The sequence below is a fragment of the Periplaneta americana genome, chromosome 15 (genome assembly GCF_040183065.1).
Source record: "Periplaneta americana isolate PAMFEO1 chromosome 15, P.americana_PAMFEO1_priV1, whole genome shotgun sequence".
NCBI classification, from domain to species: Eukaryota; Metazoa; Arthropoda; class Insecta; order Blattodea; family Blattidae; genus Periplaneta; species Periplaneta americana.
In genome coordinates, this window is record NC_091131.1 from 13,128,869 (window position 1) to 13,156,618 (window position 27,750).

A 27,750-nucleotide genomic window follows, 5' to 3' on the forward strand; every position below is an offset into this window, starting at 1 on the left:
ACTGATTTTTAATATCCTGATTTTGTTTTGAATGATTATTACTATATCCCTCAAATAAACCTGCTGTTAATTCTTAAGAATTACCATATGGGACTACAGATCTTTGAATCTATAATTACAGAAATGCAGTTTTCCAGATCTTTTATTTTACTCTGCTTATTTGTTTTCTTCTATTCTATTAATATATTTTATTTTATAGCAGATTACATAATTATATTTTATATTATATCCTATTTGTATTATACTTTATGTTTTATTCCGCGCCATATTCTTCTAGGTTGATTCAAATTTCCTTAGACATAAACATTTAACTACCATTTAAATAGCAACAAATGCAGATCATGCAAATCTAGCTTTCAGGTAGCTGTGAAGCTGATTTGAATAATTTCAAGAGAAAAATGTTCCGGGGCCAGGTATCGAACCAGGGACCTTTGGCTAAATGCACCAATGCTCTCCCGACTGAGCTACCCAAGAACTCTACCCGACACCGAGTTTGTGTGCACTCACTGTTGGATGCTTGACGGTTTGCCAGCCCATTTTGAGGTATGTGGAGATAAAGGGAAAAATTGAGTCAGTGTGGGATAGAGTTCCTGAGTAGCTCAGTCGGGAGAGCATTGGTGCATTTAGCCAAAGATTCCAGGTTCGATACCCGCCCCGGAACAATTTTTCCCTTGAAATTATTCAAATCAGCTTCACAGAGAGTTATACCTGAAAGCTAGATTTGCATAATAAAGAGTGCGACAAAACATCCTCCCTAATTTAAAGTTTAAATAAAAAACAGATGGATCAAAATAATGAAACTTTATTAATATGAATGGTAACTTAACAGTAGGAATTTTTCATTTTTTGAATAACGTGTCTCTCAAGTGGTGTCCTTCACTATCAATGCTTTGTTGAATGCGACTTCGGAAATCCTGAATCACTCTAACTAGCAATTTCTTGAGGAATAAGACCAATTTCTTACTGTATTGCATTTCTTAGGTCTGGCAAAGTCCTTGGCCGATGTTTGGACACCTCAGCCTTAAGATTTTTTTTTTTTTCAGTAGGTTATTTTACGACGCCTCAGCCTTAAGTTGCCCCCATTGAAAAAAATCTCAGGGTGCAAGGTCTGGTGATCGTGCTGGCCAGGGGACGTCGCCACGTGAAGAAATTAAGTGTCCGGGAAACATCTGAGCAGTGACAATGGAATTACCACTTATCAGAAACGATACCACAGCGTAAGCACGTTCTTCACCCGTCCACAGCATAGTTGGAATTCGTTACAGATTACAATTTGCACTAATTGAATGTCAATTCCGTGTATTCAATGTCCTATTTAATTCTTGTTGTTTTGCGCATGTCATTTGATATCGCTATGGCAACGCATGTAAACCTAAATTTCCCACTGTTTAGATACAATTCATATTAATACAGTTTCCTTATTTTGATCCATCTGTTCATTATTTAAACTTTAAATTAGGGAGGATGTTTTGCCGCACCCTTTACAAGTCACTGTTCGTTAACAGAGAAACCACAATTTAAGTCACACAGAATTTGTGTGCACTCAACGTTGGATGCCAGTCCACTTTGAGGTATGTGGAGAGAAAGGGAAAAATTGAGTTGGTGTCGAGTAGAGTTCCTGGGTAGCTCAGTTAGGAGAACATTGGTACGTTTAGCCAAAGGTCCCAGGTTCGATACCCGACCCCGGAACAATTTTTCCCTTGATGTTCGTTAACAGAAAACCACAATTGAAGTCACACAGAGTATGTGTGCACTCAATGTTGGATGCTTGACGGTTTGCCAGCCCAGTGAGGTATGTGGAGATAAAGGGAAAAATTGAATCTGTGTCGGGTAGAGTTCCTGGGTCTGGAGAGCATTGGTGCGTTTAGCCAAAGGTCCCGGGTTCGATACCCGGCCCCGGAACAATTTTTCCCTTGAAATTATTCAAATACAGATCATTCTCCGAAACAAGGTTTTAATATCTGTTACAACTTATCATTTTTTGACAGTAACTCAATTTGGAAGTCTTACCATATTTTGTACATGGAAACAAAAGACTGTTATAATACCAGATGGAATTAATCGAAATAATTGAAGTGCTGTTCATGCAGAAAATGAGAAATCAACCAGGATAAATCATAATCGATAGATGCAATATCTGGATTACTCTTGATGCATATAGTTATTGAATCTTGACTGTTGTCTTACATCAGACATTTTCGATGGCACACTAGAGAGTTGTTATGTTGGTAAGAACTCACTTATGGTTGACTAAAGACTGATAGCGATTATGCAAAATGTATGCACAATCCAATTAGACTACAGTGTGACATCAATGGTCCTACAATCTGGAATAAGTTCGAAGTGAAATGTATCTTCAAAATCACGTCAAAAGCTTTTTTTAAATCGAACAACAGGTTATGCTTGGTGGTTAAAGGTACCATTGCTTTCCTTCATCTGAATTTCTGAAAAACATACAGGATGAACTGTAAGTAATGACATTAATTTCAGGGGGTTATTCTTTGAGATATTTCAAACAAAAATCTTTAATACAATTTTGCTCGTGTTTGCTTCCTTTTCGAGATAAAAATTTTTTTATAAGAAACATTTCATGGCGTGTTTTAGGAAAGCCATTTATTTAATTCCCAATATGCTCAGTCAATTTAAGAGAGCAGTGTATTATGTATGTATGTATGTATGTATGTATGTATGTATGTATGTATGTATGTATGTATTTATTCACACTGCAATGGGTATATACCCGGTGGCAGTGGTAACTAATTACACTCAATAATGACAATAATAAACTTATTAATTAAAAATACAATTAATGATAATACTAATAATTAATACTAATAATAATAATAATAATAATAACAACAACAACAACAACAGGGAATATACTAAATTAAATGAAACGATCACTTAAAATAACATTTGAAATATTCTAATTTGTATCTTAAAACTAAGATCCAACTAAAACCCACGAGTATATGTTCATATCTGCACAAGTACCTTTCAACATTACACTCATTTCGCTGTCAACTCACTCACTGCACTGGAACTACGACACATTTCACTGATTCTATCCTGATTTCACTAACACTTCAAAAACATTTCACTGTTCAAATACTTTGCACTGCCACTATAACCTATACAGCTTCACTGACAGGAACACGTTTCACTTACACAGCACACTTCACTGACACGACATACTTCTTCACTGATACAACACACTTCACTGACACAACATAATTCTTCACTGATACAACACTTCAATAACAACATATCATTTACACCCTTTAAGTACTGTGTATAATTACCGTCTATTAGTAAGGTCCTTAAGCCTATTTTATAGGCTATACTATTATGATAGTAAATGATTGAAATAATTTGTTTTGTCCTTTAAATGTGTAGAAATAAATGTAACTTTTCGTTCTCAAAAGGAATTTTAAAATGTTACATTTTTTTTATATAGGTTTTTTCACTCTAACCAGTATTTACATGAGTTTTACTTGATTGGGCATACTCTATATACCAAAAGTGTGTTAGATTAATATTTTCTGCTTGTTATGCAAGACCGCATTAAATAATCGCAGGTCATTTGTTTTCATTTTATTATTAGAGCCTGATTGAGGCAGCACAGATATAAAGCGCATTGTCATTTTAAAACTCATTTATTTCGTTAAATATCGATCCTATAAAAATTTTTTTCGCAATGAAACTTGTTGAAAACGTTTTAAAAGGAATTTTTGTTATGTAATATTATCCTAAAAAATCAATAATGAGCAAGATATTTCGATCTATTTACTTCAGTGTCCCTTATAACCCATCTTTTAAAGAAAGTATTTTGAATACCATACAGCCTAAAATATATCTTATTGTACATACCAATTTTCGCAGAAATCAGTTCAGCCATTATCACATGAAAAGGTAACAAACATACAGACATACAAACAAAAATTTCAAGAATGCGATTTTCGGTCTCAAGATACCGGTAGTTCATTATACATGTTAACACCAGTTATTTTTGTCAAATTGAAAATTACTAGAAAAATTTAGGTTAGAGTTTTACCGATATAGTCCGACCATCGGATCTGTGCCCCTGTAAGATATGCGAACTGAACCCTAATTCCTTCTCAGCCTCGGTAATTCATTTCTATCCCTGCATTTCTATCTCTCTCTTTTCTATCTCTCTCCCTTTCTGTCGCCCACTACTCACAATTTTGGCCTTCTTACGGGACAGTTTACAATATTTGCACTTGTAGTCCAGTGTTGTCAACTCAACATGAATATTGTAGCACGGAGTGGCGAAAGAAATATTATTAAGCAAGTACGTAATAGCCAGTGGCGTAGCGTCAATGTAAGCTAAAAAGCTTAGCTTCCCCAGTTAATAATAATTTCATAATAAACCTGCAGTTTATGGAGAAAATTATTTATTAATTTTAATAGAATTTATATTTACGCGTTAAATATTGTGATGCAGCAGTAAACAAGAAGCCTGCACACACCAGCTTCCAAGCAGACTGGTTTCTTCTGTGTAATCCACCCCGCAGATTTTCCATCCCTTTTAAACTACCCTAGTCGCAAGGCTCGAAAAGAAGCTAGCTTTAACATTTAAAATAAGTAGTTTCCGAGTTATCCCTATTCGTCAGTTGTGTTCAGTTGAAGTGTTAGTGTGCACTGTGGCTGATATAATAAATAATGAGTGAAATAACAGTTCCTGACACTAATTTACTTGAATTTTTTTTAGGACAATTGTATTATCAAGACTGACTTACGAACAAAAGTGTGATTTAAAAAACAAATGACCGACTCCCTTGCTGTCAATGAAGGACACAACCAAAAGACAGACGCATACTTACGTAATGATACTAATACTGTGATTTCTCTAAGTAGGACAGGGAGTGAGCTAATGTTATACGTATACGTGTCTATTTGTTAAGAGATATGTGTAAACCGTGAAATCATATTTTATTACGTATCATTTGAGGTCATGCCTTATTGGTGTTACTTACGAGGTTCCAACCAATCTTCGACTGCTGACTTGAAATTGACTACTATTTATTTTAAGACTGTATTTTTGTAATACGTTTTCTCATATTGCATGAAAGACAACTTGAGTTAGCTTCCCCTGCTCAAAATTTCATGCTACGCCACTGGTAATAGCATTTTGCGATGAAGAGAAACAAACAGGTCAATATCTGTTTCCTATAAATCAGGCAACGAAAAGAGCAGCTGATATCACAGGTGAGGCTTATATTATTTCAATTGATTATGTATTAAAATTACTTACTTAACTAATACTAATAATACAACTTTTTATGTAATTTATATAGACAGGTCAGAACTCCTAATAAAGAAAATCAGGAGAGAGAGAGTCTGTGCAGGAGATGAAAAGCTAGAATCACTAGAGATGAATAGACCAAGTGAACTTTTAGTTATTGTAGATGATATGAACCGATGTATTTTAAGAAGAAAGATACAAGGATTTTATGCCGTTTAGAAAGAAGTTTCAACATTGAATAAATTACTGAAAAGCAATAATTTCCAAGGTTGGAGAGAAAAACTACGGAAAGTGATTCGAGACATAGGATTTAGGTTTAAAATTGTAGAAATACAAAATGTATTTTGATTGAAAGAAATTATATTGTAGCATAGAGGACCAGTTATTTACGACACCGTTTGAAGGAAGTTGGCAACATCCCTATTCGGCAAGGTTCGTGGCCTGCTGTTTAACGTGGTGGGAGGAAAGCAGGTGGAATGGAGTGAGTACAGGCGTTAACTTTTCCAAGAACGACGACAGCGCTGAAGGGGCACAGATACAATGGTCCGACATTATTATTATTATTATTATTATTATTATTATTATTATTATTATTATTATTATTACTATTATTATTATTATTATTATTATTATTATTATTATTATTATTATTATTATTATTATTATTATTATTATAGATTTTAAGTAAATTATCTACTTTTGAAGTAACCAACATTAGAAAGTTGTGAAACAATATTCATATTATATTATTTGGCTTTTTAATCAATTTTGACTGGATACTTTTGTTTTGTTTATAACAACAAATGATCATTGTAAATTAGGATACCTATGATAAGAAGGATTTATGTCTGTGATCTAGGAGCATCATGCTACTAATCCTTGAACCCTAGAACTTCCATGAATCCATCCCAATACCAGTGTTAACATACTGACCAGAGAACTTGCATGTCATCTAGGAGTTCCGTGATGATTTGTTCTGTATATTGTAGCAATACCAGCAACAACATCAGATACAAAGACTTCAGAAATACAGACAAAACTATAGTGGAAAGAAGAATGACCTGAAATTGACAGATTCGTCTGTTTCTGAAAGGATAAGTATTAAGGAAAGAATACGGTCGTCTGGTTCTTATTTTCAGGCATTTGGCTGTTACTGTGTGTATCTCAGTCGGTAATTTAGTGCATTTTAAGTTAGATACATTCCAGATAGCTGGACATATGAAGGTATACAGACAGTTGTTCAAACTGCTGGATTTCTTGTAACAGAAGACGTTCGGACAGGCAGTTCACAATAGTCTAGTATAGTGGTTACTATATTTTCCATTGGATCCAAGATTCATGGGTTCAAACCTGGACGAGGCAGTGGATTTTTGCAGTAAGGACAATAATAATCCTTGGCAAGTAAAGAAAGTAAAACTGGAAAGCCCATATCATAGATTTACGGAGTTTAACAGAGTTGTGTTCCTATATAAGAGGATTCTAAGCAAAATTTACCAGCCATATTTCGCCCACGTCAAACTTCCAACTCTGGAGGTAACACAATGAGCATATACAATCTTTGGGGCCTATGGTTTAGTCCCGTTCTCCACAAGTAATGGATCTATCCAAGCCAAGAGAAAACAAGAAAATGTGTCGAGATGTGAAACAACAAAGACGAGACTGATGCCAAAGGTATGTCGAATCTGAGTCCACAGGATTATGACTCCTGCACTCTACTCCACCAGGCTGCTGTGGCAGCTTAATTTAAGTTAAATATACCGGTAACATTTTGAAAGTTTTCTATAAGCATTCTATAAACACAAGATAATAAATAACATCTGAATTCAACAGATTTCAATATTCTGTTCATACAGAAATCAGAAATACTGGTAACGTACTATCTCTAACAAAAATACTCTTTGAGAAACACTTTTAAAGGTCATCATCATCATCATCCTTCACGAATTAGGCCTCTGTAGACCTGTTTCGGCCCCATCTAGCAGTCTTCTTAACCGTCTTCCTGGTCGACGATGTCCTCTAGGTTTATATTGCATCATAATTTTTGGGATTCTTGAATTTTCCATTCTTCTTACATGATCTAGCCAATTGAATTTGTATCTGCTGATTTTTTCTTCTACTGACTCTACTTCTAATTGTTCTAAAATTTCTTCATTCCTTTTTCGGTCTAAAAGAGTATATCCTGGTGTCCTGAAAAATTTCATTTCCGTTGCTTTGAATCTGTTCATGTCTTTTTTCTTTAATGTCCAAATCTCGCTTCCGTATAGAAGGGTGGGTAATGCTAGTGTATTATATATTTTTATTCTTGTAGATTTTTGTACTAATTTAGCTTTTAATGTATTGTTTATTATTCCTAGAATTTGTGTAAATTTGGTAATTTTCTTGTTCACATCTTTTTCATTTTGATAAGATATTTCACAACCCAGATAATTGAAATTTTGCACTTGTTCGAGGCATTGGTAATTGTGTATTATCTTACTTCTGACTGGGTCTTGTCCTAAAAATGCCATTACTTTTGATTTTTGTGCTGAAATTTCCATCCCAAAATCTTTTAATATTTTATTTAATGTATACAATCCTCTTTGTAAATTATCCTCTGAATTGGAAATTATGACTTGATCATCGGCATAGAGTAAGGTATTTAATGTTAGAGCACTGGTTATTTTGATTCCTGATGTGTAGATTTGGTTCCATTTTAAAATAATTTCATTTATATAAATATTAAATAAAGTTGGTGATAGTGGACAACCTTGTCGAACTCCATTATTAACTAATTTTCTTTCGGATATACAGTTATTTATTTTGACACTTATTTTGCTGTCTGTGTAGATTTCTATTATATTTTGGAATAGCAAATTTGGAATATTATTTTCTTGTAATATGTCGAATAAAAGGTCTCTTCGGACTTTATCAAAAGCTTTCACAAAATCAATAAAAGCTATATGGGTTTCTAAATTAAATTATCTTCTTTTTTCCAACAATAGTTTGATACTAAATAATGGATCTACACATGATCTGCCTTTTTAAAGCCATTTTGACACTCCAGAAGGAAAGAAAAAAAAAATAAAAAAAAAACACTTTTAAAGGTAAAGATTAATAATAAAGATTAATACGCAGATAGCTTTAATATTTCCTGATGTTTCTTATGATATCTTCATTCCAGGTCAGTTTGTCCACTTTATATTGTCTACAGTTGCTAGCTGGAAGTACATGGGATCTAAAAGACAAACACTAGTAACAACCTACAAGATGTATATTGAACCTAGTCTTCTATACTGCTGCGAACCTCTAGTCACTGCACCAAAAACTACACTAAACCCACTTGTCAAAGTACAAAACCAGGCACTCAGACTTGTCACAGGAGGAGTGAAATCTACTCCCATTAACTGTATGTTTTACCTCACAGACATTAAACCTATTGTAACAACGATAGAAGAAAGAGCCATTATTCTTTATGAAAAACTGGTCAGAAGCAATGACAACTATTGGTCCACATACCTTAACACAGAAAGGTATCTGAAAACGCAACACGGATTCATCCAATATGCAGAGAAACTAAAAGAAGAACTCGATATACCCAATCTCCTTCAACCTCTAATGCATCCACAAAACCCACTTCAGATAGATATAATTCAATCAGAAATAGACCTCGTAGAACAAATCACCAAAAATCAACACAGTAAAGAAAATTTAAAATAATTGGCCCTTGAAACTGTCAACATCAGATATCCGGAAGACTATTGGATAAGAATTTATACTGATGGCTCGAAAACGGACCCTCAAGGAAATGTAAGAGCTGGTACTTTTAGTAATCTTTCTTGCTTCTGTCTACCAGTTGGTTATAATCTATCTGCCTATGATGGAGAAATTGAAGCTATACATGTTGCCTTAAATCAACTTTTATTCCATATGGATAAATTCACAAATGCCGTCATCCTCTCGGGCTCAAAAGCAGCCATTTTGTCCATAAATAAAACTGACACCCCTACACAGAACAAATCAATAACTGTCAAAAAATACTTGCAACTTTAAAAGAACGTGGTAAAACAGTTGTGTTACAGTGGATCCCAGGACATTGTAATCTACATGGAAATGAACAGGCTGACACATTAGCTAAGAAGGGTGCCAATCTCAAAATAAACCCACGGAAACCTTTGTCATTTAGCTCAGTAAAACAATATATCAAGAAACTACAAAAAAATAATCACCAACAAGAATTGGACATAAACATTTCGCAACAACGTAGGAAATTACTGGAGGATATACCTCCTGAACCCAGAAGACTGGCAGTTGCAAGCTTTCGTCTTAACACTGAACATGACATCCTGCGTAAACACCTCAATCGTCTTGGCTTCCTTCCATCAGCATCCTGCATTTTGTGCCATCAACAGGAAGACATGGATAGACAACATCTTGCAAAATGCCCTGCTCTGAAATCCTCCAAGGAAGTCGACCGCTACTGGGAAGCCAGAGCCCGAATGTTTTTAATTACTTAATCCGTAGTTTTGTTCACCACTTTCTTGTTTTTCCCTCAGTCAGTGATAGTAAATATCATGTACTAGTCATTAGAGAAATAATAAATATTGTCTACAGTTATATAGTCTATCTTCATTTTGCCCACTATTTTTCGTCCATAAAGGATTCGTCCATTTTCAATATTATCCATTAATATCATAGGTCCACAAATATTTTCTTTGGTCCACATTTTTTTTCCATTTTTTTAAAGTCCATTTAAAATTTTGTCCATACAACTAAATACAAGACAAGATGAAGTGCAGTTAATAGAAAACAATTTCATCATTATTAATGTGCTTTCTTATGGTTTCCATGGTAGTGAAATCCAATTTAATCTATGTGCCAGAACTCTTATTGAGGAATTAAAATTTATACAGTGCAATTTCAAAGGCATTATATTGGCATATTTACTTCCTTCGTCTGAAGACAAGGATAAAATAGTTCATAACAATCAGTTCCACTCATTCAACAAAAATGGAGATCGTTGTATTGGCAGTGTGAAAATCGTGATATATGCAGTGTCAGCTGTATCACAAATAGGAATTATACATGTTTGTATCCATATTTAAGAGAGGTAAGCAGACTAGACATATTATTTGAAATAGAGCTGAAGTTGATGCGAAAAATGTGACAGGAATCAAAAGAAGGGCCGAATAACACCCATATGAACTTCCCACAGCTGTAATAAGGTAAAAAATTCAGGTCATTGAAGATCAGGAAATACTACTGAATTTACCAGAAAGAAATTCATTATTACGTACTGTCAACAGAGCTCGATTTATATTTTCGTTCCATCAACTACAGATTGCAAATTGTACAATACCGAAGAGAAAGATGAAGAGAGAAGTAGAAACTAATTAACACAATAATTATGTTATTAAAATTATTCTTTATTTCCTTTGAAAATTAAATTTACAGTTAATTTTTGCACTAAAAAACCTGCCCTTGGTCAAATAACTATAAATGAATGAATGTAATTCTGTATATTAGTATAGGGACATCATTTTATTTTTACTTCAATTTTTATTGTACCTGAGTTTTTGAATGTACTTCACTTCCACCCCTTCTACTAAGGAAGTTCCAACTCCACACAGAACCAAGACCGCAGATAGTAAGCACTACTGAGTTACTGAGTATAGTACGTTCCAGAAATATGTCCGCGTTTTCCAGTGACGAAAGAGCTTTCAATATTGAATCATATTTTCGCACAGGTACTGTCCGTTTGCCTACGTCACATCCCGATTTCCCCACCTGCTTCTGCTCGCCCCTCTGTAAAAGCTGGGCTGTCTTAGCTCTTTTCTGAAAACATTAATTTCTCTTAGGAATTTGACGTTTACGTAATATTATACAGCTGTTTAATTTAACTTAAATAAAAGGGCCTCGTTAAGTAATTAACTGTCACGTGATTTCCTCCCTTTCTACAATCCTGGGGCATAACCACTTGGACGGACAGTAGATAGCATGTCTGAGTAATTTTATATTTTCGGGTCGGGCAGAAGTGAAGATTGAATGTACAGTACTTAGAGTAGGTACAGAATTATTTGAACATGAGTTACTAGTACGAAGGACGAAACTGGCAATTGGAATTAGATGCAATAGTCTATAGTGCGATAATATGCACATTAGAACTGAAGCCTATATCGAAATGAACGACCACCATTTTCAAAATTGTGTTTACATATTCATATTATGATTATTTTTCAATTCAACTTCTTTCTCTATATTGTACGCTAATGTGCTGTAGACAGTATAATATACGCTGCATAATGAATACGTTCGCATGGATAACTCACTTCGTGAGTAAAAACACTTATTCTTAATACAGTACTGTACTTTGATTAAAGAAAAACCTAATGAAAATGATCAAACTCAAAATCGCGATATTTCCTAGTTTACGTAAATGGATGAACTACTTTTCTTCCTTCCTATACCTAGTAGAGTGATTTGTGTTTTACGCCAGTATCATCGAACTCCAGTCTTGGAGGGGGGAGCAAGCGGTGTTTCCGGTTCTCTAAAGGTATAGACAGGTTAATATTAAAAATGTTAGTAAAAATAAAATGATGTCCCTGTATATACTATATTAATTCCACAATGGACCATACATATTGTGAACTAAGAAATATAGACTAAAAATATATAAAATGGACAAAAACGTTTCAGAACTTTTCAGTATGGTGGAGAAAATCGAACAGTGGACGATTTTCATAAGTTGACAAATAGGTGGACAAAATTATTGTTTTTGTGTAGTCAACTGTCTGAAGAAAGGTCTGAACCTTATAAGTGATACCAACAAGTCACCACTTAATGAGCCAAGTAAGCCAGAAGATAATGAGGTAGACTGGCAAGTTCCTTCCCCCCCACCATTGTATGCATCGCCAACTACCTATATATTACACTAGTAAGACTTCAGATGCATACAAACAATTATTGTTCTTCCTCTGACGCATATCGTCAAGTGAGATGTATGTATTGTCTGTTAAATAGATGTACATATCAGTCAGATCCTCAATCAGAGAATAACAAAATTAATAATAATAATAATAATAATAATAATAATAATAATAATCCGTGGTGCTACAGCCCATGAAGGCCCAACACTGACCAGCCGGCTGCTGGCCTCACGCTCACATGCCGAAACAGAGGTGGACGATCATCCAACCAGAATGGAGGTATCATGTGGTTAGCATGATGATCCCCCTCAGCAGTTATAGCTAGCTGGCTTTCGCAACCGGATTTCGCTATCTATCGTAGGTCCCCAAGTGCATCACAATGCTGGGTGGAAATTGGTCCCATACACTGGCCGAAATTTCATGAGAAAATTTCTTCCTCCATGAGGACTCGAACCAGCGCGCATTCCGTAACGCAGTCCTAGGAAGGATGCTTTAGACCACAATGCCACAGCGCAGGACAAAATTATTACGTACTTACTTACTTACTGGCTTTTAAGGAACCCGGAGGTTCATTGCCGCCCTCACATAAGCCCGCCATTGATCCCTATCCTGTGCAAGATTAATCCAGTCTCTATCATCATATCCCACCTCCCTCAAATCCATTTTAATATTATCTTCCCATCTACGTCTCGGCCTCCCCAAAGGTCTTTTACCCTCTGGCCTCCCAACTAACACTCTATATGCATTTCTGGATTCGCCCATACGTGCTACATGCCCTGCCCATCTCAAACGTCTGGATTTAATGTTCCTAATTATGCCAGGTGAAGAATACAATGCGTGCAGTTCTGTGTTGTGTAACTTTCTCCATTCTCCTGTAACTTCATCCCTCTTAGCCCCAAATATTTTCCTAAGAATCTTATTCTCAAACACCCGTAGTCTCTGTTCCTCTCTCAAAGTGAGAGTCCAAGTTTCACAACCATACAGAACAACCGGTAATATAACTGTTTTATAAATTCTAACCTTCAGATTTTTTGACAGCAGACTGGGTGATAAAAGTTTCTCAACCGAATAATAACAGGCATTTCCCATATTTATTCTGCGTTTAATTTCCTCCCGAGTATCATTTGGACAAAATTATTATGAACATAAAATTATTCTGGACGAAAATTTATGGTGGACGAAATGTCACTAGGTAATCAGTCTGGAAATCGATATTTTATTGTATACAGTGAGTTTCATAATTTTCAACTGCTAAAGCAATGAACAATTTATCAACGCGTCTATTTTATGGTTTAAACTTACCGCCATAACAGTTGGCTCAATATTTACATTTAGATGTTGGCAATACTGAAGACATGTGAGTTGGGGGCGCGGCGTTATTTGTGGTACGCTTGTGTCATTGCTCGTGATGAGACATTACGTCTGCCGGTGTGTTGTAGTGTTTGATTAGACTGGAGTTCCTTATAAAACGGTGAGGACGTGACATTTGTAACATATTTATCCGGAAAAAATGGGCGCTCACGTTTCGAGGACAGATTTCGAGTGGTCGTATACAGAAGAACCGCATGCTAGTCGACGAAAAATAATTTTAGGTGAGTGTCCTCATTTTCTTATAAGTACGTGGGAAGGAAAATTTGAATTATAATTGATTGAGGTGTATAATTTAGGCTAATTGCTTCATGTTAACTTAATACAAATATATGCATATAATATTATCTAATGTAGTTTATAGAATGTCTATATTAGAAGAATCCGGTTACCGCGTAGATTTTGAAATTTAATTTGTTGCTTCGTTTTAATGAGGGCAGCAATCTTTTAAAATAGGATTTTTTTTTTTACTTACTGTTAAAAGCGTATGAAATAAACCCACAACTGGTTTACATTTGCAAGAATTAACGAAATAGAGTTTATAGGTCCTTTGAATTAATGAAAATATAGATCTTTGATTCTAAAATTCCAGACTCTTCCTTTTATGTAGGTACCCAAGCTTGTGATCAATTTAAAAAAACTTGTCATACCTATGTTGATCATAACCTCTTAAGATTTTTACTTTAAAATTCTATGCCTGCGGTATTTATTTGATTCAAACTGTTTAAATTATTGTTTCAAAGTTCTTTTATTTACAATTAATACCAAATTACAGAATCTCACCTTTCTCATGAAATAAATTTCTACAGCTACCTAATTATTTAATATTTGTAGCTACATTAATATGGAACATTAAGATACAGAACTACTCTTGATATAAACGAGCAGTTATGACAAATTCACTTAAAAGTAGACTAGGCCTACCTATCGGTATCTAAAGTTCTGATGATTAATTCTTTAGGGCCTAACTTGCAATATGTTAGTACCTAATCAATTCTAATCCTGATATGACATTTGGATAAACGGACAACCTTACGACTATGTATATTATATTGTCCTTACTTAATAACATTTTATATCTTGGCCTAGGCTATGTTATTTTTTTTAGACAATTCTCAGAGTATTGCAGATACCGGTATAGAAGAGTATATCAGTATATAGACCTACCTATCTCTTGTAGTTAATTATCAGTTCTGTTTTAAAGAAATTAATAGTTTCACCTCGTTACAGTAATTTTGATATATTTTGATGAAATAAATAGCCTATATTAAGTTGTTTGATAAGTTATAGAGGCTACACTTCTTATGTCATCCAATAATACGTGATTCTTTTTCTTTTGCAGAAAAGTACCCTCAAATCAAAAAACTTTTTGGATACGACCCCAATTTCAAATGGATAGTCGCAGGAATGGTATTTACTCAGTTTGTGATGATGTATGTAATGAAAGATCAGTCATGGCCTATGATATTTCTGGTTGCTTATTGCTTCGGTGGAGTCATCAATCATTCTCTGATGTTGGGTGAGTTTGCATGGTTATATGTTATATTTATATTTAAAATAAGTTATCTACAATCTATAATATAGAAAATACTTATGTAGGCTGTAACGTCTCCAATAAACCAGTTCTGTTGCATAATTATTTGAACTTGGTGTTCGAGCTATAGGGAAATCCGGTTATGCATATTTCATTTGTGATTTAGACATCCGGGTTTCTGACCGAATAATTTCTTACTTTCTTTATTAGTGTACTGTATCACATGGCTGCTGCTGTCAAGCTAGACAATCTTAAGCATCTTTATTTTTATCTTCTCCACTGATCCCATCTTGTGAAATGGGATGTGTCACAGTGTGTACAAAATTCATAGCTCTTTACATAGCGAAATCATTTTGAAAGAACGTTGCTGTCTTGTTTCACACCACTTCTTCTAATATCCACTTCTGAAATCTTGATCTTTGGAGCTTTAGTGTTCTACTGAAGGTAGTCCCTTTTTCTTGTCCATAGATCTACTTAGGGCCTATATAGATAGATAGATAGATAGATTTATTCGTTCCATAGTATTCTTACATTTGCTTTATAGCATAGAATAAAGAACATGTCCAATTCTTACGTTTAAATATAAATGCAATACATATAAAATGCAAATATGAGATATGTACAGAATTAATACCTTAATAACAATAATATTTTATACAATGTAATATGTTTACCATTTAATAGTATTAAAATATTTACACAGTACTGTGAAATGTCAAGAATTCATCTAGCCTACAGAATAGAAAGTGTGAGATATTAAGTAATTTTTTAGTTTTACCTTAAATAATGCAGGGTTTTGGCTATGATTCTTAATGTCTTCAGGAAGACTATTGAACATTTTTATTGCCATGTAACGTACTCCCCTTTGATAGCATGATAAATTTGATGGTAGCGTATGATAATCATTCTTTCTGCGGGTATTTATACTATGTATGGCTGAATTAGTTGGAAAATTTTCTTTATTACATAAGAGGAAATTTATTATAGAGTATATGTATTGATTTGTTAAGGTTAGAATCTCTAATTTTTTAAAAAATAATCTACATGATTCTCTAGCCTTTGCTCCAACTATTATTCTAATGGCTCTTTTGGATTATACATTAGGAATCCAGAACTAAAATCCATGGTAAAATTGTAACCCATTATGACAGCCTTATTTTGCTTTTTTTCTTTTAAAAATTCTGTTTTATGGTTTTTCAAAAACGAAAATGACTGAAAAATGACTTCAGTTACATTATTTTCATTTTTGCATTTAGATAGTGTGCAAATGAAAAACATATGGGCGCACTTCCGAACAGGGGCAGCAGTATTTCCTCTAAGGTTAGAGCCCAGTTTAGGTGTGTGTGTATTAATCGAAAATTAGGGGCTAGAAAATATTGAGAATAGGACGCATGTTTATACGACATTTTTTTCGATTAATACACACACACCTAAACTGGGCTCTAACCTTAGGGGAAATGCCGTTGCCCCTGTTTGGAAGCACGCCCGTGATGGGAAGTTCAGGCTCCCACCTGTGCCGACAATCGGCATTAATGACCGTAGGGATGTTAATCCTACGTGCCAGCCACCTTTACAAGGAAATACCTAGACTTGCCAACCATTCTATATTTTCTGGGACAGTCCCGATTTCATAGCATGCGAAACATTCACAGCTGATTCTCGCCCTTGTCAGATTGTTGGACTTGTGTAGGCCTATAGTAGACGAAACAGAGTTTCGTGAATGATACCTCCGTTCTGATTGGATGATCGTTTACCTCTTCAGAAGCATGTGGATGTGAGACCAGCAGTCAGCTGATCAGCCCTGGCTCTCATCGGGCTGTTGCGTCACTGATTTTATGTTTATCTAGTTTTGATAGAAGCCGCCAGGATGGTCTAGTGGCCAGAGTACTGAACATATGTAATCATATGGACCCAGGTTTGATCCCTGGCATACCGCGATTTATAACTTGTGTTAGGCAAGCCTGTGTGACCACAGGGGTTTTTTTTTCGGGGGCTCCAGTTCCCCTGTGGCATCCCAACAAATCTCATCTTATTGTGGGTGTAGTGTAGACCAGCCTGCTATGGCGCACCTTGGACAACGACTCTGTCAATGAATTGGTATACACAACTGGCTTCATATGGGTGAATGACGAACAGTCAAGTACCTGCCACTAGTAAAAAAAAAAGTTTTGGTAGATAGCCTATTATGATGTAAAAGTTCAAATGTCTTGGAGCAACAGTAACAAATATAAATGACACTCGGGAGGAAATTAAACGCAGAATAAATATGGGAAATGCCTGTTATTATTCGATTGAGAGCTTTTGTCATCCAGTCTGCTGTCAAAAAATCTTGAAAGTTAGAATTTATAAAACAGTTATATTACCGGTTGTTCTGTATGGTTGTGAAACTTGGACTCTTACTTTGAGAGAGGAACAGAGATAAGAGTGTTTGAGAATAAGGTTCTTAGGAAAATATTTGGGGCTAAGAGGGATGAAGTTACAGGAGAATGGAGAAAGTTACACAACACAGAACTGCACGCATTGTATTCTTCACCTGACATAATTAGGAACATTAAATCCAGACGTTTGAGATGGGCAGGGCATGTAGCACGTATGGGCGAATTCAGAAATGCATATAGAGTGTTAATTGGGAGGCCGGAGGGAAAAGACCTTTGGGGAGGCCGAGACGTAGATGGGAGGATAATGTTAAAATGGATTTGAAGGAGGTGGGATATGATGATAAAGACTGGATTAATCTTGTACAGGATAGGGACCAATGGCGGGCTTATGTGAGGGCGGCAATAAATCTGCGTGTTTCTTAAAAGCCAATTGTAAGTAAGTAAGCAAGTCTATTATGATGTTCTCCTGGAAGTTAAATTTTGTTGTGCTTTTATCCACATTTAGAGGAATTTATTCTGTTAATGGCGAAGTTAAGTGTTTGTTTCCTCTTTCTTCCTCACAGATTTGTGATTCATTATTGTCTTTGAAGGATATAGTTTTGTATATACATAGTTTAAGGCTATGGATCGGTGAAATTTCTAACTTGTACATTTTTACATCAGTTAATCTGAAACTTTTATCACATATTTCTTACAGTGTGGACATACAATACACAAATTTTCACTTTGATGTTCCAATTAGTTTACTTATAATCAATTTTTTTTTCAGTACTGAATTATAATCGTCCCAATTTTCAAGTTCACATAATTTTTTTTTTTAATTTATATTCAATTTATTCCTGATAGATGTATGTAAAATATGACACATTCTTTTCATATTTTTGCAATTAATTTTTGAGAAATAAAATATTTACCCTGTTGTTAATTTTTCGATCTTTTAAAACTTATGTCTTCAACACAAGGTGATTTCAATACTTTTTTAATAGCAGAAGAAAATACATGTGTCAGTTTATTTCACATGATTTTGTGGACTTCTGTGCAAAATTTCACTGAGATTGGAGGAAAACTGCATTCATTAGAGCATTTTGAATGTTACAAAATTTAAAAAATTGGAAAATCGAGAAAACGAGTATCAAAGTACAGCATGTATATGATGTATGCTATCGATATCCTTCCTTCCTATGCAAGTCTACCGCATAGATTTTTCTCCTACATAACAGCGCGACATATGAAGTAAATGAAAAGTAAAATTGGTTAGAATTACAGTGAAACCTCTCCTTACGGACACCCCCAAGATACGGATACTCCTCAAATATGGACAGATCTTTATGTCCCAAATGAAATAATATAGAAATAATTATAAATTTAACTCTCGTTTACAGACACTCTCAGACACGGACACGGACAGCTGTTTCACAGTCCTAAAGCTTGCTTTACCTCCTGACTGCGGACAGAACTTGGTTTTCAAGACCTAATGTGTTACAAGAATGGAAAATTTAGTTCTGAGAACTGTACAGAAATTCTTTAACATAAAAGAAGACAATAAGGGTCTCGTAGGCTACCACTAGCCCAGCCGGCTGCCCCTTGTTAGCTGGAAGCGTGTGGATAAAGTCATACAATTTAACCTGTCTGATGGATCCAAGGTTTCCACGATCGTGAAATTGTATTCGACACACGATAGGGTTAGTAGGATTATTCTCTTCACTTCAATCAGTTGTTCTATTTCGAGAGACATGGCACCTCAACATAAAGGTTAAGTTGAAAACTGTAAATTACAGTAGGCCTACTGCATAACTGTAGACCTAGAATAAAACTGCATGGCACAGTACTGTATTTTCCTTTTTCGGTCTTATCTACTATAGTTCAAAGTTGCAAAGAATTTACTGTAGCACTGTAGACTGTATTTAGAATTAAACTACAGTAATACAATTAATTTAAAGCGTGAAGGTATACATAATGCATATTATAAATTTACTGTTAAGTTTGGGAGCCTCCCTCCCAATAAAGGACAATTTCCAGATGCGGACAGATTGTTACGTCCCTTCGATGTCCGTAAATGAGAGGTTTCTAAGAACAAAGTCTGTCAGAATGACAGCTGAGTGTAGGGCTGCAGGTTATGCACACTCTGGTATCTCTAAATTTTCATAGGGCCAAAATAAGCACAGATTTAGAAAACTGAAACATTATTTTATTTTTTAGAGTTAAAAACAAAATTTCCATTTGTTAATTTTTTTCTTTTTTATTATTTTCACTGATCCATAACCTTAATATTTCTTAAGTGATTGCTGTCCATTTGTTATTTTCTTTTTCATAGATGGTACAAATGGTTCATTAATGCCTTCGTAGCATGTAGTTTTCTCATCTATTGTATCACAAATTTCATTACATTGTCGTTGTATTCACTACATTTTAATGTAAAGTTTTTTTTTTAAAGAGAAATAATTAATTATTCATTTATGTTTTATTCTGAAATAATAGTTGGTTAATACTGCAGTGTAGTTTGCAGAATTTAATTTTTACCAGCATTTTCAGCAATTACTGACCTTGATATGAATCTTCGTGAGATTAAATACACATGCTAGACTGTTTATCACTTTCTTTATCAAATGTTTGCTTTTATTTCAAGTTTGAAATAAATTTTTCTTACACGAATGGTGGTGATATTTAGAATGCAACTAGCTTAATGCTATGAGCGTTATCTTGTCAGTTTGTGTGCTTATCTGATTCCATCGTTATTGTGTCAAAAATAGGAAGTCATTTACTCTTTGCTTTTTGTGCAGAACGTTTTACAGTCCCATAGCCTTAATGTTATTCAAAACTTCCTGTGATGCTTATTGTGGTTAGGACAAAACTCGAAACATTTTTGATACGAGTTTATAAACGGATATGCTATTGTTCTTTTTCCTCGCACATTTTTTTCACGAAGCTTGTTTACTTCTTACATAGTACACAGTGTTATAATTACATGGAAGCGAGGTAACTACCGAGTGTAGTGTAGTTTCATTCTGACATATTTAACTAGTACACTACATATATTAAGATTTGAGTATTTGGTAATAGAATACAATTGAGGTGTCTAGAAGAAAGTTCAGCAATCTTCACTTTGGATAATTTTACATACAAGCCTAGATCATATATGTAACAGATATGTCGGGCTTATAGGCTTTAAGGTTAACAACTTTTGTCAGGTTACTACGCTACCATCTAGTTGTTACATAAGGAGTCACGTCATCATTCCCATTTGAATTGCATTAGCGACTGCGCTGCCATCTCGTGTTCGTTTACGGTGGACTGGTGGCGATCCTGGCGGTTGTTCTCTTCAAAGTGCTGCCGATTTTAACGTAGCGAGGAGTTATCTGTTACATATATGATCTAGGATACAAGCAAGAAATTATTAGAGGTGTTCAAGGAACGAAAATTTGAACAATAACTATTTTCATATGTAAAGTGAAACCAGAAAAGCAATTTTAAATGATATTGTTACTTTAAAGCTACTGTGAAACAAGATTATAAAGTATGTTGAATCTTTCGTACACTACTTTTAACACTTGAATATAGGCTATAGATCTAGTAGGCTCTGAGGATGGTGTCGAATAGCACCGAAACAGCTGTAAGCCGCACATGCTTACATAATTAACACGAGTAAGATCGCCATTTAATCAATTATTTATAAAGCCTTTCATTTGAAGATTGCTATTTTTGCATCGCATATCTGGATTTTGCAGACTTTGCATTTGAGATGAGGAAGATTGCCAGGTTTGTAGCAGTTCTACATTTATTTCTTTGCTTGAATTTTAAGTTTGAATTACAAAAATACTCGGGAAGAAATTAAACACAGAATAAATATGGGAAATGCCTGTTATTATTCTGTTGAGAAGCTTTTATCATCCGGTCTGCTGTCAAAAAATCTGAAAGTTAGAATTTATAAAACTGTTATATTACCGGTTGTTCTTTATGGTTGTGAAACTTGGACTCTCACTTTGAGAGAGGAACAGAGATTAAGGGTGTTTGAGAATAAGGTTCTTAGGAAAATATTTGGGGCTAAGAGGGATGAAGTTACAGGAGAATGGAGAAAGTTACACAACACAGAACTGCACGCATTGTATCCTTCACCTGACATAATTAGAAACATTAAATCCAGACGTTTGAGATGGGCTGGGCATGTAGCACGTATGGGCGAATCCAGAAATGCATATAGAGTGTTAGTTGGGAGGCCGGAGGGGAAAAGACCTTTGGGAAGCCCGAGACGTAGATGGGAAGATAATATTAAAATGGATTTCAGGGAGGTGGGATATGATGGTAGGGACTGGATTAATCTTGTACAGGATAGGGACCAATGGCGGGCTTATGTGAGGGTGGCAATGAACCTCCGGGTTCCTAAAAGCCAGTAAGTAAGTAAAACAACATATAGATAAGAATGTAAGTAATATTCTACACACACAATTCTCATAATTTTTCATTAGTCCACATACATATAGTCATCGTCATTTTCAGCCTCACTAACTAAATTAGATGCACGAATATTGTCAATTAGACACTTGTGAAAATCCAATTTGTGTTTGACACCAATACTTGCTAAAGTGGATTTCAAGCAGTTCCATATCAGCCACCTTCTTATAATGGACAAGGTTTGGTTATGATTGTTGAATGAGTTTTGGAAGCATTTGAAAACATGAGTTTCTTTTTTTGTTATACAGTGAAACCTCTCATTTACGGACATCGAAGGGACGTAACAATCTGTCCGCACCTGGGAGGTGTCCTTTATTGGGAGGGAGGCTCCCCAATCTAACAGTAAATTTATAATATGCATTATGTTTCCCTTTACGTTTTAAATGAAATGTATTACTGTAGTCTAATTCTAAATACAGTCTACTGTACTACAGTAAACTCTTTGCAACTTTTACTACAGTAGATAAGACCGAAAAAGGAAAATACAGTACTGTGCAAGGCAATTTTATTTTAGGTCTACAGTTATGCAGTACTGTAATTTACAGTTTTCAAATTAACCTTTACGTTCAGGTGCCATGTCTCTCGAAACAGAACAACTGATTGAAGTGAAGAGAATAATCCTACTAACCCTATCGTGTGTCGAATACAATTTCACGATCGCGGAAACCTTGGACCCATCAGACAGGTTAAATTTTATGACTCTGTTTATCCACCCGCTACCAGCTAACAAGGACTAGCCGACTGGGCTAGTGGTAGCCTACGAGACCCTTATTGTCTTCTTTCATGTTAAAGAATTTCTCTACAGTTCTCAAAACTAAATTTTCCATTTTTGTAACACATTAGGTCTTGAAAACCAAGTTCTGTCCGCAGTCAGGAGGTAAAGCAAGCTTTAGGACTGTGAAACAGCTGTCCATGTCCGTGTTTGAGAGTGTCCGTAAACGAGAGTTAAATTCATCATTATTTCTATATTATTTCAGTTGGGACATAAAAATCTGTCCATATATGAGGAGTGTTCTGTATCTTGGGGGTGTCCGTAAGGAGAGGTTTCACTATATAGCCTATTTAAATGAATCTATATCATGCATGTAGAAGTTGTCACCTTTCACCAGGATACTGCACTTATTGTTCTTTTGTTCTTTGTGTATGTATCTCTTGTAAGGAGCAGATTTGAAATGCTAAACATCTAATGGCTTTAATATCTTTTCTGCTTCAGATTTCCAATCAAATATTTCACACACTTCCATTCCATCTTTCACTACTTCTGAATATTTTCAAATTATTTTAGATGTACTCTCTGGATTTTTTATTACCGGTACCTGTCTTTTTTAAATATCTTTAGAACACAATCCAAAGAGTCTGTGAGGAAGAAAGAGTCGTCCAGAATTGGACAAAAAACTTGCAGGTGCTTGAATTGCTTTAGAATGTGGTATGAGTGTTATTTTCTCAGTGCTATTGATTTTACTGGAAATCTTATGATAACTTCTTTCATAAACCATTGAATAAACGCACAGTAAACAGAAAAATAAAAAATATGGCTGATGTTCACATGGCCAGATAGGTGTCCTGATTGGCCAGTGTGGATATTGTAGGCCATGCTTCTCAGATTGTAAAAAAGTGATCATGGAAATTGCAGCCTTTACTTCTAACCCCAGTTTTCAATATGAAAACTAATCCATTTACAGCTGATTTTGCTTCACACAACCTTTGCATACCGTAAGAAGATGCCAAGGATAACCCTTTGCTACCATAAAGTAGGCCTGAATTCATAAAAGAATTGGAGATTGCTGATTTTGCTTCTAGACATCTCAATTTCAACATGCAATATAGCCTACATTTTTTTTATTCGTGGTGAATGAAATATTTGAAATAATACTACTGAACTGTAGTGACATATTATATTTAGAAATTTATTTTCCTCCTTTTCTTTTACTGCTTTATTAAGAGGAAGGATTGTAATGCTGCAATCGATCTATTTCAAGACATAAACGTTTTAAGCACGCATAATACCGAGAAAGTGGTTTTTGATGTGTTGTCTTTATAAATTTGTTTCTCCCAAAACATTGGACGGATTTTGTTTGTATTCGATATCAACTAGTAAATTCAACTGGGAGTGATGCACATGAAATATAATCACTTTTACTAAAGAACGGATTTTTATTAGAAAAGTATAACACAAAATGGTGATTTATTCAGAATAGCTAGACTAGAGCTTTTTTTAACGTGAATACGTCTATTCTTTCCGTCCAAGGCATGGACAAGCCATGGCCAAAACTTATATCTCAGACCTTTACAACCTAGAGTTAAGTGACATATACCATCGTGTAGAGCAGCGTTTCTCAAACTATGGTCCGCGGACCACCATTGGTCCTTGAGTTCTGCCCTTGTGGTCCTTAATAAAACAAAAAAGAAAACATAAAATTCAAATGAATTGCGTATCACACTATAGCCGAAAATCTCAGAGTTTGGAAATGACACATGGCAATCGCCTTTCACTTTTTCTTCCAGCACTAATATTTTATGAAATTTCTTACCTTACCCGTTTACCCACTTCTCACTGTACTCTCAGCAACAAAAGAGGGATTTGAAGCACTATTAACGTGGCGTTTCCCTGCATATCTGGCGCCGAGCCTCTATTCCAGCCAGGGACCACCCGAATTCAGAACAGAGGACCAAAGTACCGAACCTTTTCATGTATTGACGACTTTCTTAATATAAGACGTTTTAAGAAATTTTAGACTCCGCCTGTTTTAAAATCCGTCAGGTTTACTTTTTACACTTGCGTGTTTCGTCTCTAAGTGCCGTTTCAATTTCGCGGGTTTCATACACTCGTTTGAAAGCACTTCGTAACAAACAACGCACCGAGGTTTTGGTTCACTCTCATTGTCACACCAAGTAAATCCAAGTTCCAAATAACTCTTGTCATATTTATGAAATTATTTTTTCTTTGAATAGTTACCAGTAGATATTTCTTTAATGACACTATAATTAATATATTTCTTCACACACAGCTTCTGAACTATTAGCACTGCCCAAATGAAGCGTATCATCATGTTCCTTTCTTTTCAAAGATCCAGATCGAAGCCAGTTTTCCATTATTTATAATGGGCACTATTTAACAGAGACATGGACAACTACTAGCGTGTACCACACACGGAGGATTTCAAATAAGTGCTAACAGACATTCGATGAATCAACAATGCACAGAAATTTTATAAGTTGTGATTGGATACAAAAATATAATTAGAAGAGTATTATAATTAATTAATTCCATTTTAAAATATAAGAATACTGGTATTAAAATATACTACAAAAATGATAAATTTGAATAATTTCGAGGGAAAAATTGTTCCGGAGCCGGGTATCGAACCCGGGACCTTTGGTTTAACGTACCAACGCTCTACCACTGAGCTACTCGGGAACTCTAACCGACACCGATCCAATTTTTCCCTCTATATCCACAGACCTCAAAGTGGGCTGACAACCGTCAAGCAACCAACTTCGAGTGCACACTAACTCCGTGTGACTTAAATTGTGGTTTTCTGAAAATCTTGATTTGCATAATACACGTCACTGTTCGTTAACAGAAAACCACAATTTAAGTCACACGGAGTTAGTGTGCACTCGAAGTTGGTTGCTTGACGGTTGTCAGCCCACTTTGAGGTCTGTGGATATAGAGGGAAAAATTGGATCGGTGTCGGTTAGAGTTCCCGAGTAGCTCAGTGGTAGAGCGTTGGTACGTTAAACCAAAGGTCCCGGGTTCGACACCCGGCTCCGGAACAATTTTTCCCTCGAAATTATTCAAATCAACTTTACAGGGAGTTATACCTGAAAATCTTGATTTGCATGATAAATTTGCTTTCGAAGGGAACAAGAGTAAGGTGGTCCGCGGAACTGTTCTGACTTAAAAAAGTGGTCCCCACTTCAAAAATGTTTGAGAAACGCTGGTGTAGAGGACATAATTATGCACGAGATAACATAACAATAACATCCGGTAATGACGCCATTACAGCGCAGCGAGGGAAAACAAAATGGCGCCGATTGCAGCACCACGCCGTTTTGTTTTAGTATCGGCTGTAACTTCAGACTGGGTCAACGTATTTCGATGATCGAGTTGTCATTTGAAAGGAAATGAGTTACTTTTTTAAGGCATAATAGACTGCTGTATAGTGCCATTTAAAACAAGCGAATGGTGCGCGTGTAAATTGAAATTTGGCGACAATTTCAAAATATCGAAGATTGTCGCTCAAAAAAGTCAAGACGAAATTGATGAAAGGGCATCAGTATGATAAAGGATATCGATACGAATCGATTGGTGTGCCTGAAAGCAATGCTGAAAGTTGTAGAGATTGATGCACGTCTTAAAGCAGAGCGTCAGAGCGGACAAGACGCGCATGGCTCAAGCGAGTGCAGTGTTTCTGCGTCTGTTGTGGCTAATATCGATATTAAAAGACGTTGTAAAGCACAAGAGCAACCTGACGGTACGATTCGTGTGCGTGAAAGTTATGCGAAGGTGAAAATAAATAGTAACATTTTATTTCGCAGACCATAAACAAACTATTTTCCAATTATTTCTTTGCTTTTTTATGGGGGAGAAGGTCAAGACTAATAATAACTTATAAGAGTTGGGCAATAATTGTTCACATGTTTGTTAAACAAACTGCAACATCGGTCCCAAGACTACGTAAAACTCCATTATAACGTTATTCAGGAAATAGGCAAAAAAGAATTCGTTCCACAGACCTGTGGTTTATAGAAACGACTGAAAATTGTTCAGATCAATGTTATAGCGGCAGTTTTTTCTTGTTAGGAGGGAGGAAGGGAACATCCCATGCATTACGACCTGAGGTCCATTGTACACCCCTCATATAGATTCGTGATGAGTTGCATGCCCACCGACCTAACCACTTGACCCCCTTAACGACCGGCCCCTACAGCCAACAGGTCCATGCACCACTCCTGCTTCGGCAACCCCCCAAGCTTCCTTAATGGTCCGAGGCGGAAGTCCTCCCCCGAGAAGTCTGCCAAGGGTTCCGTTGCAGAAACTATCAATCATCACTTGAATACAATCCACGGAGTCCGGTCGAGAGAGCCAGCAGCTTCGGAGGGCCGCCTGTAGAGCGATCTGCAAACCAGAAGAAGTAACGGGATAATGAATGAAAGGATGATAGGGGAGGAAAGGAAGTGGCGAAAATGAGTGGGGTTCCAATCGCCTGATAAAGTTACCTGATATTCATCCATAGTAGTGAGGGGAAAACTCCGAAAAAAAAAAAAAAACCTCATCCAAACAACTCGTTTCTACTGGGGATCGAACCTGGCCCTTTGGGTTCGGAGTTAGACTCGCTAACCCCTCAGCCACAACGGTGGACTATATCGACAGTTTGTTCCGAAAATGAAATCGACTACATATAGACATTTTTATTTTATGTCATACATTGGAAAGAAATCCTGTACTACAAGAAATATTGATCCACTACCTTTCTTACAGCACTTTAACATGACAGCATAAGATGCTTCGAAATTCAGTCAAAACTGAATCGCGTGTTTCGATGGGGTACTATGTTTTCCGACTTTGACATACAAAATAAATGGCCGACAAGCTCTTAGATACCAATGTCATAAGGACAGGACGATATAGAATGTCGTGGTCACTTGCAGAAAAAAACATCGTCCAAGTTAAAGTTGCGACTGAGCCGAAAATTTTACTTGTCGTCAAGGAGACGAGTTGAATGGTGCGAAATTTTCTTTTTTGCTGATGTTAAAATGTTCTAGCTCCTTGAGATAGGGAAGGTCGGAGAAAAAGACGTTGACTATAGCAGAGATTTTTTTTTTTTTCAGACTTTTTTTTTCTCGGTC

The 27,750-nt window shown here is 35.6% G+C and overlaps 1 protein-coding gene across 1 annotated transcript in view; it reads left to right on the forward strand.

The window, feature by feature from the left end:
- Positions 1 to 13,546: 13,546 nt before the first annotated feature.
- Positions 13,547 to 27,750, forward strand: part of ifc (delta4-sphingolipid-FADS-like protein ifc) — a 103,848-nt gene continuing 89,644 nt past the window's right edge. Inside the window, exons 1-2 of the mRNA XM_069846697.1 lie at positions 13,547 to 13,760; positions 14,879 to 15,055. Coding sequence (XP_069702798.1) covers positions 13,679 to 13,760; positions 14,879 to 15,055 — 259 coding nt within the window. The 5' untranslated portion in view covers positions 13,547 to 13,678. The remainder of the gene's footprint in view (positions 13,761 to 14,878; positions 15,056 to 27,750) is intronic.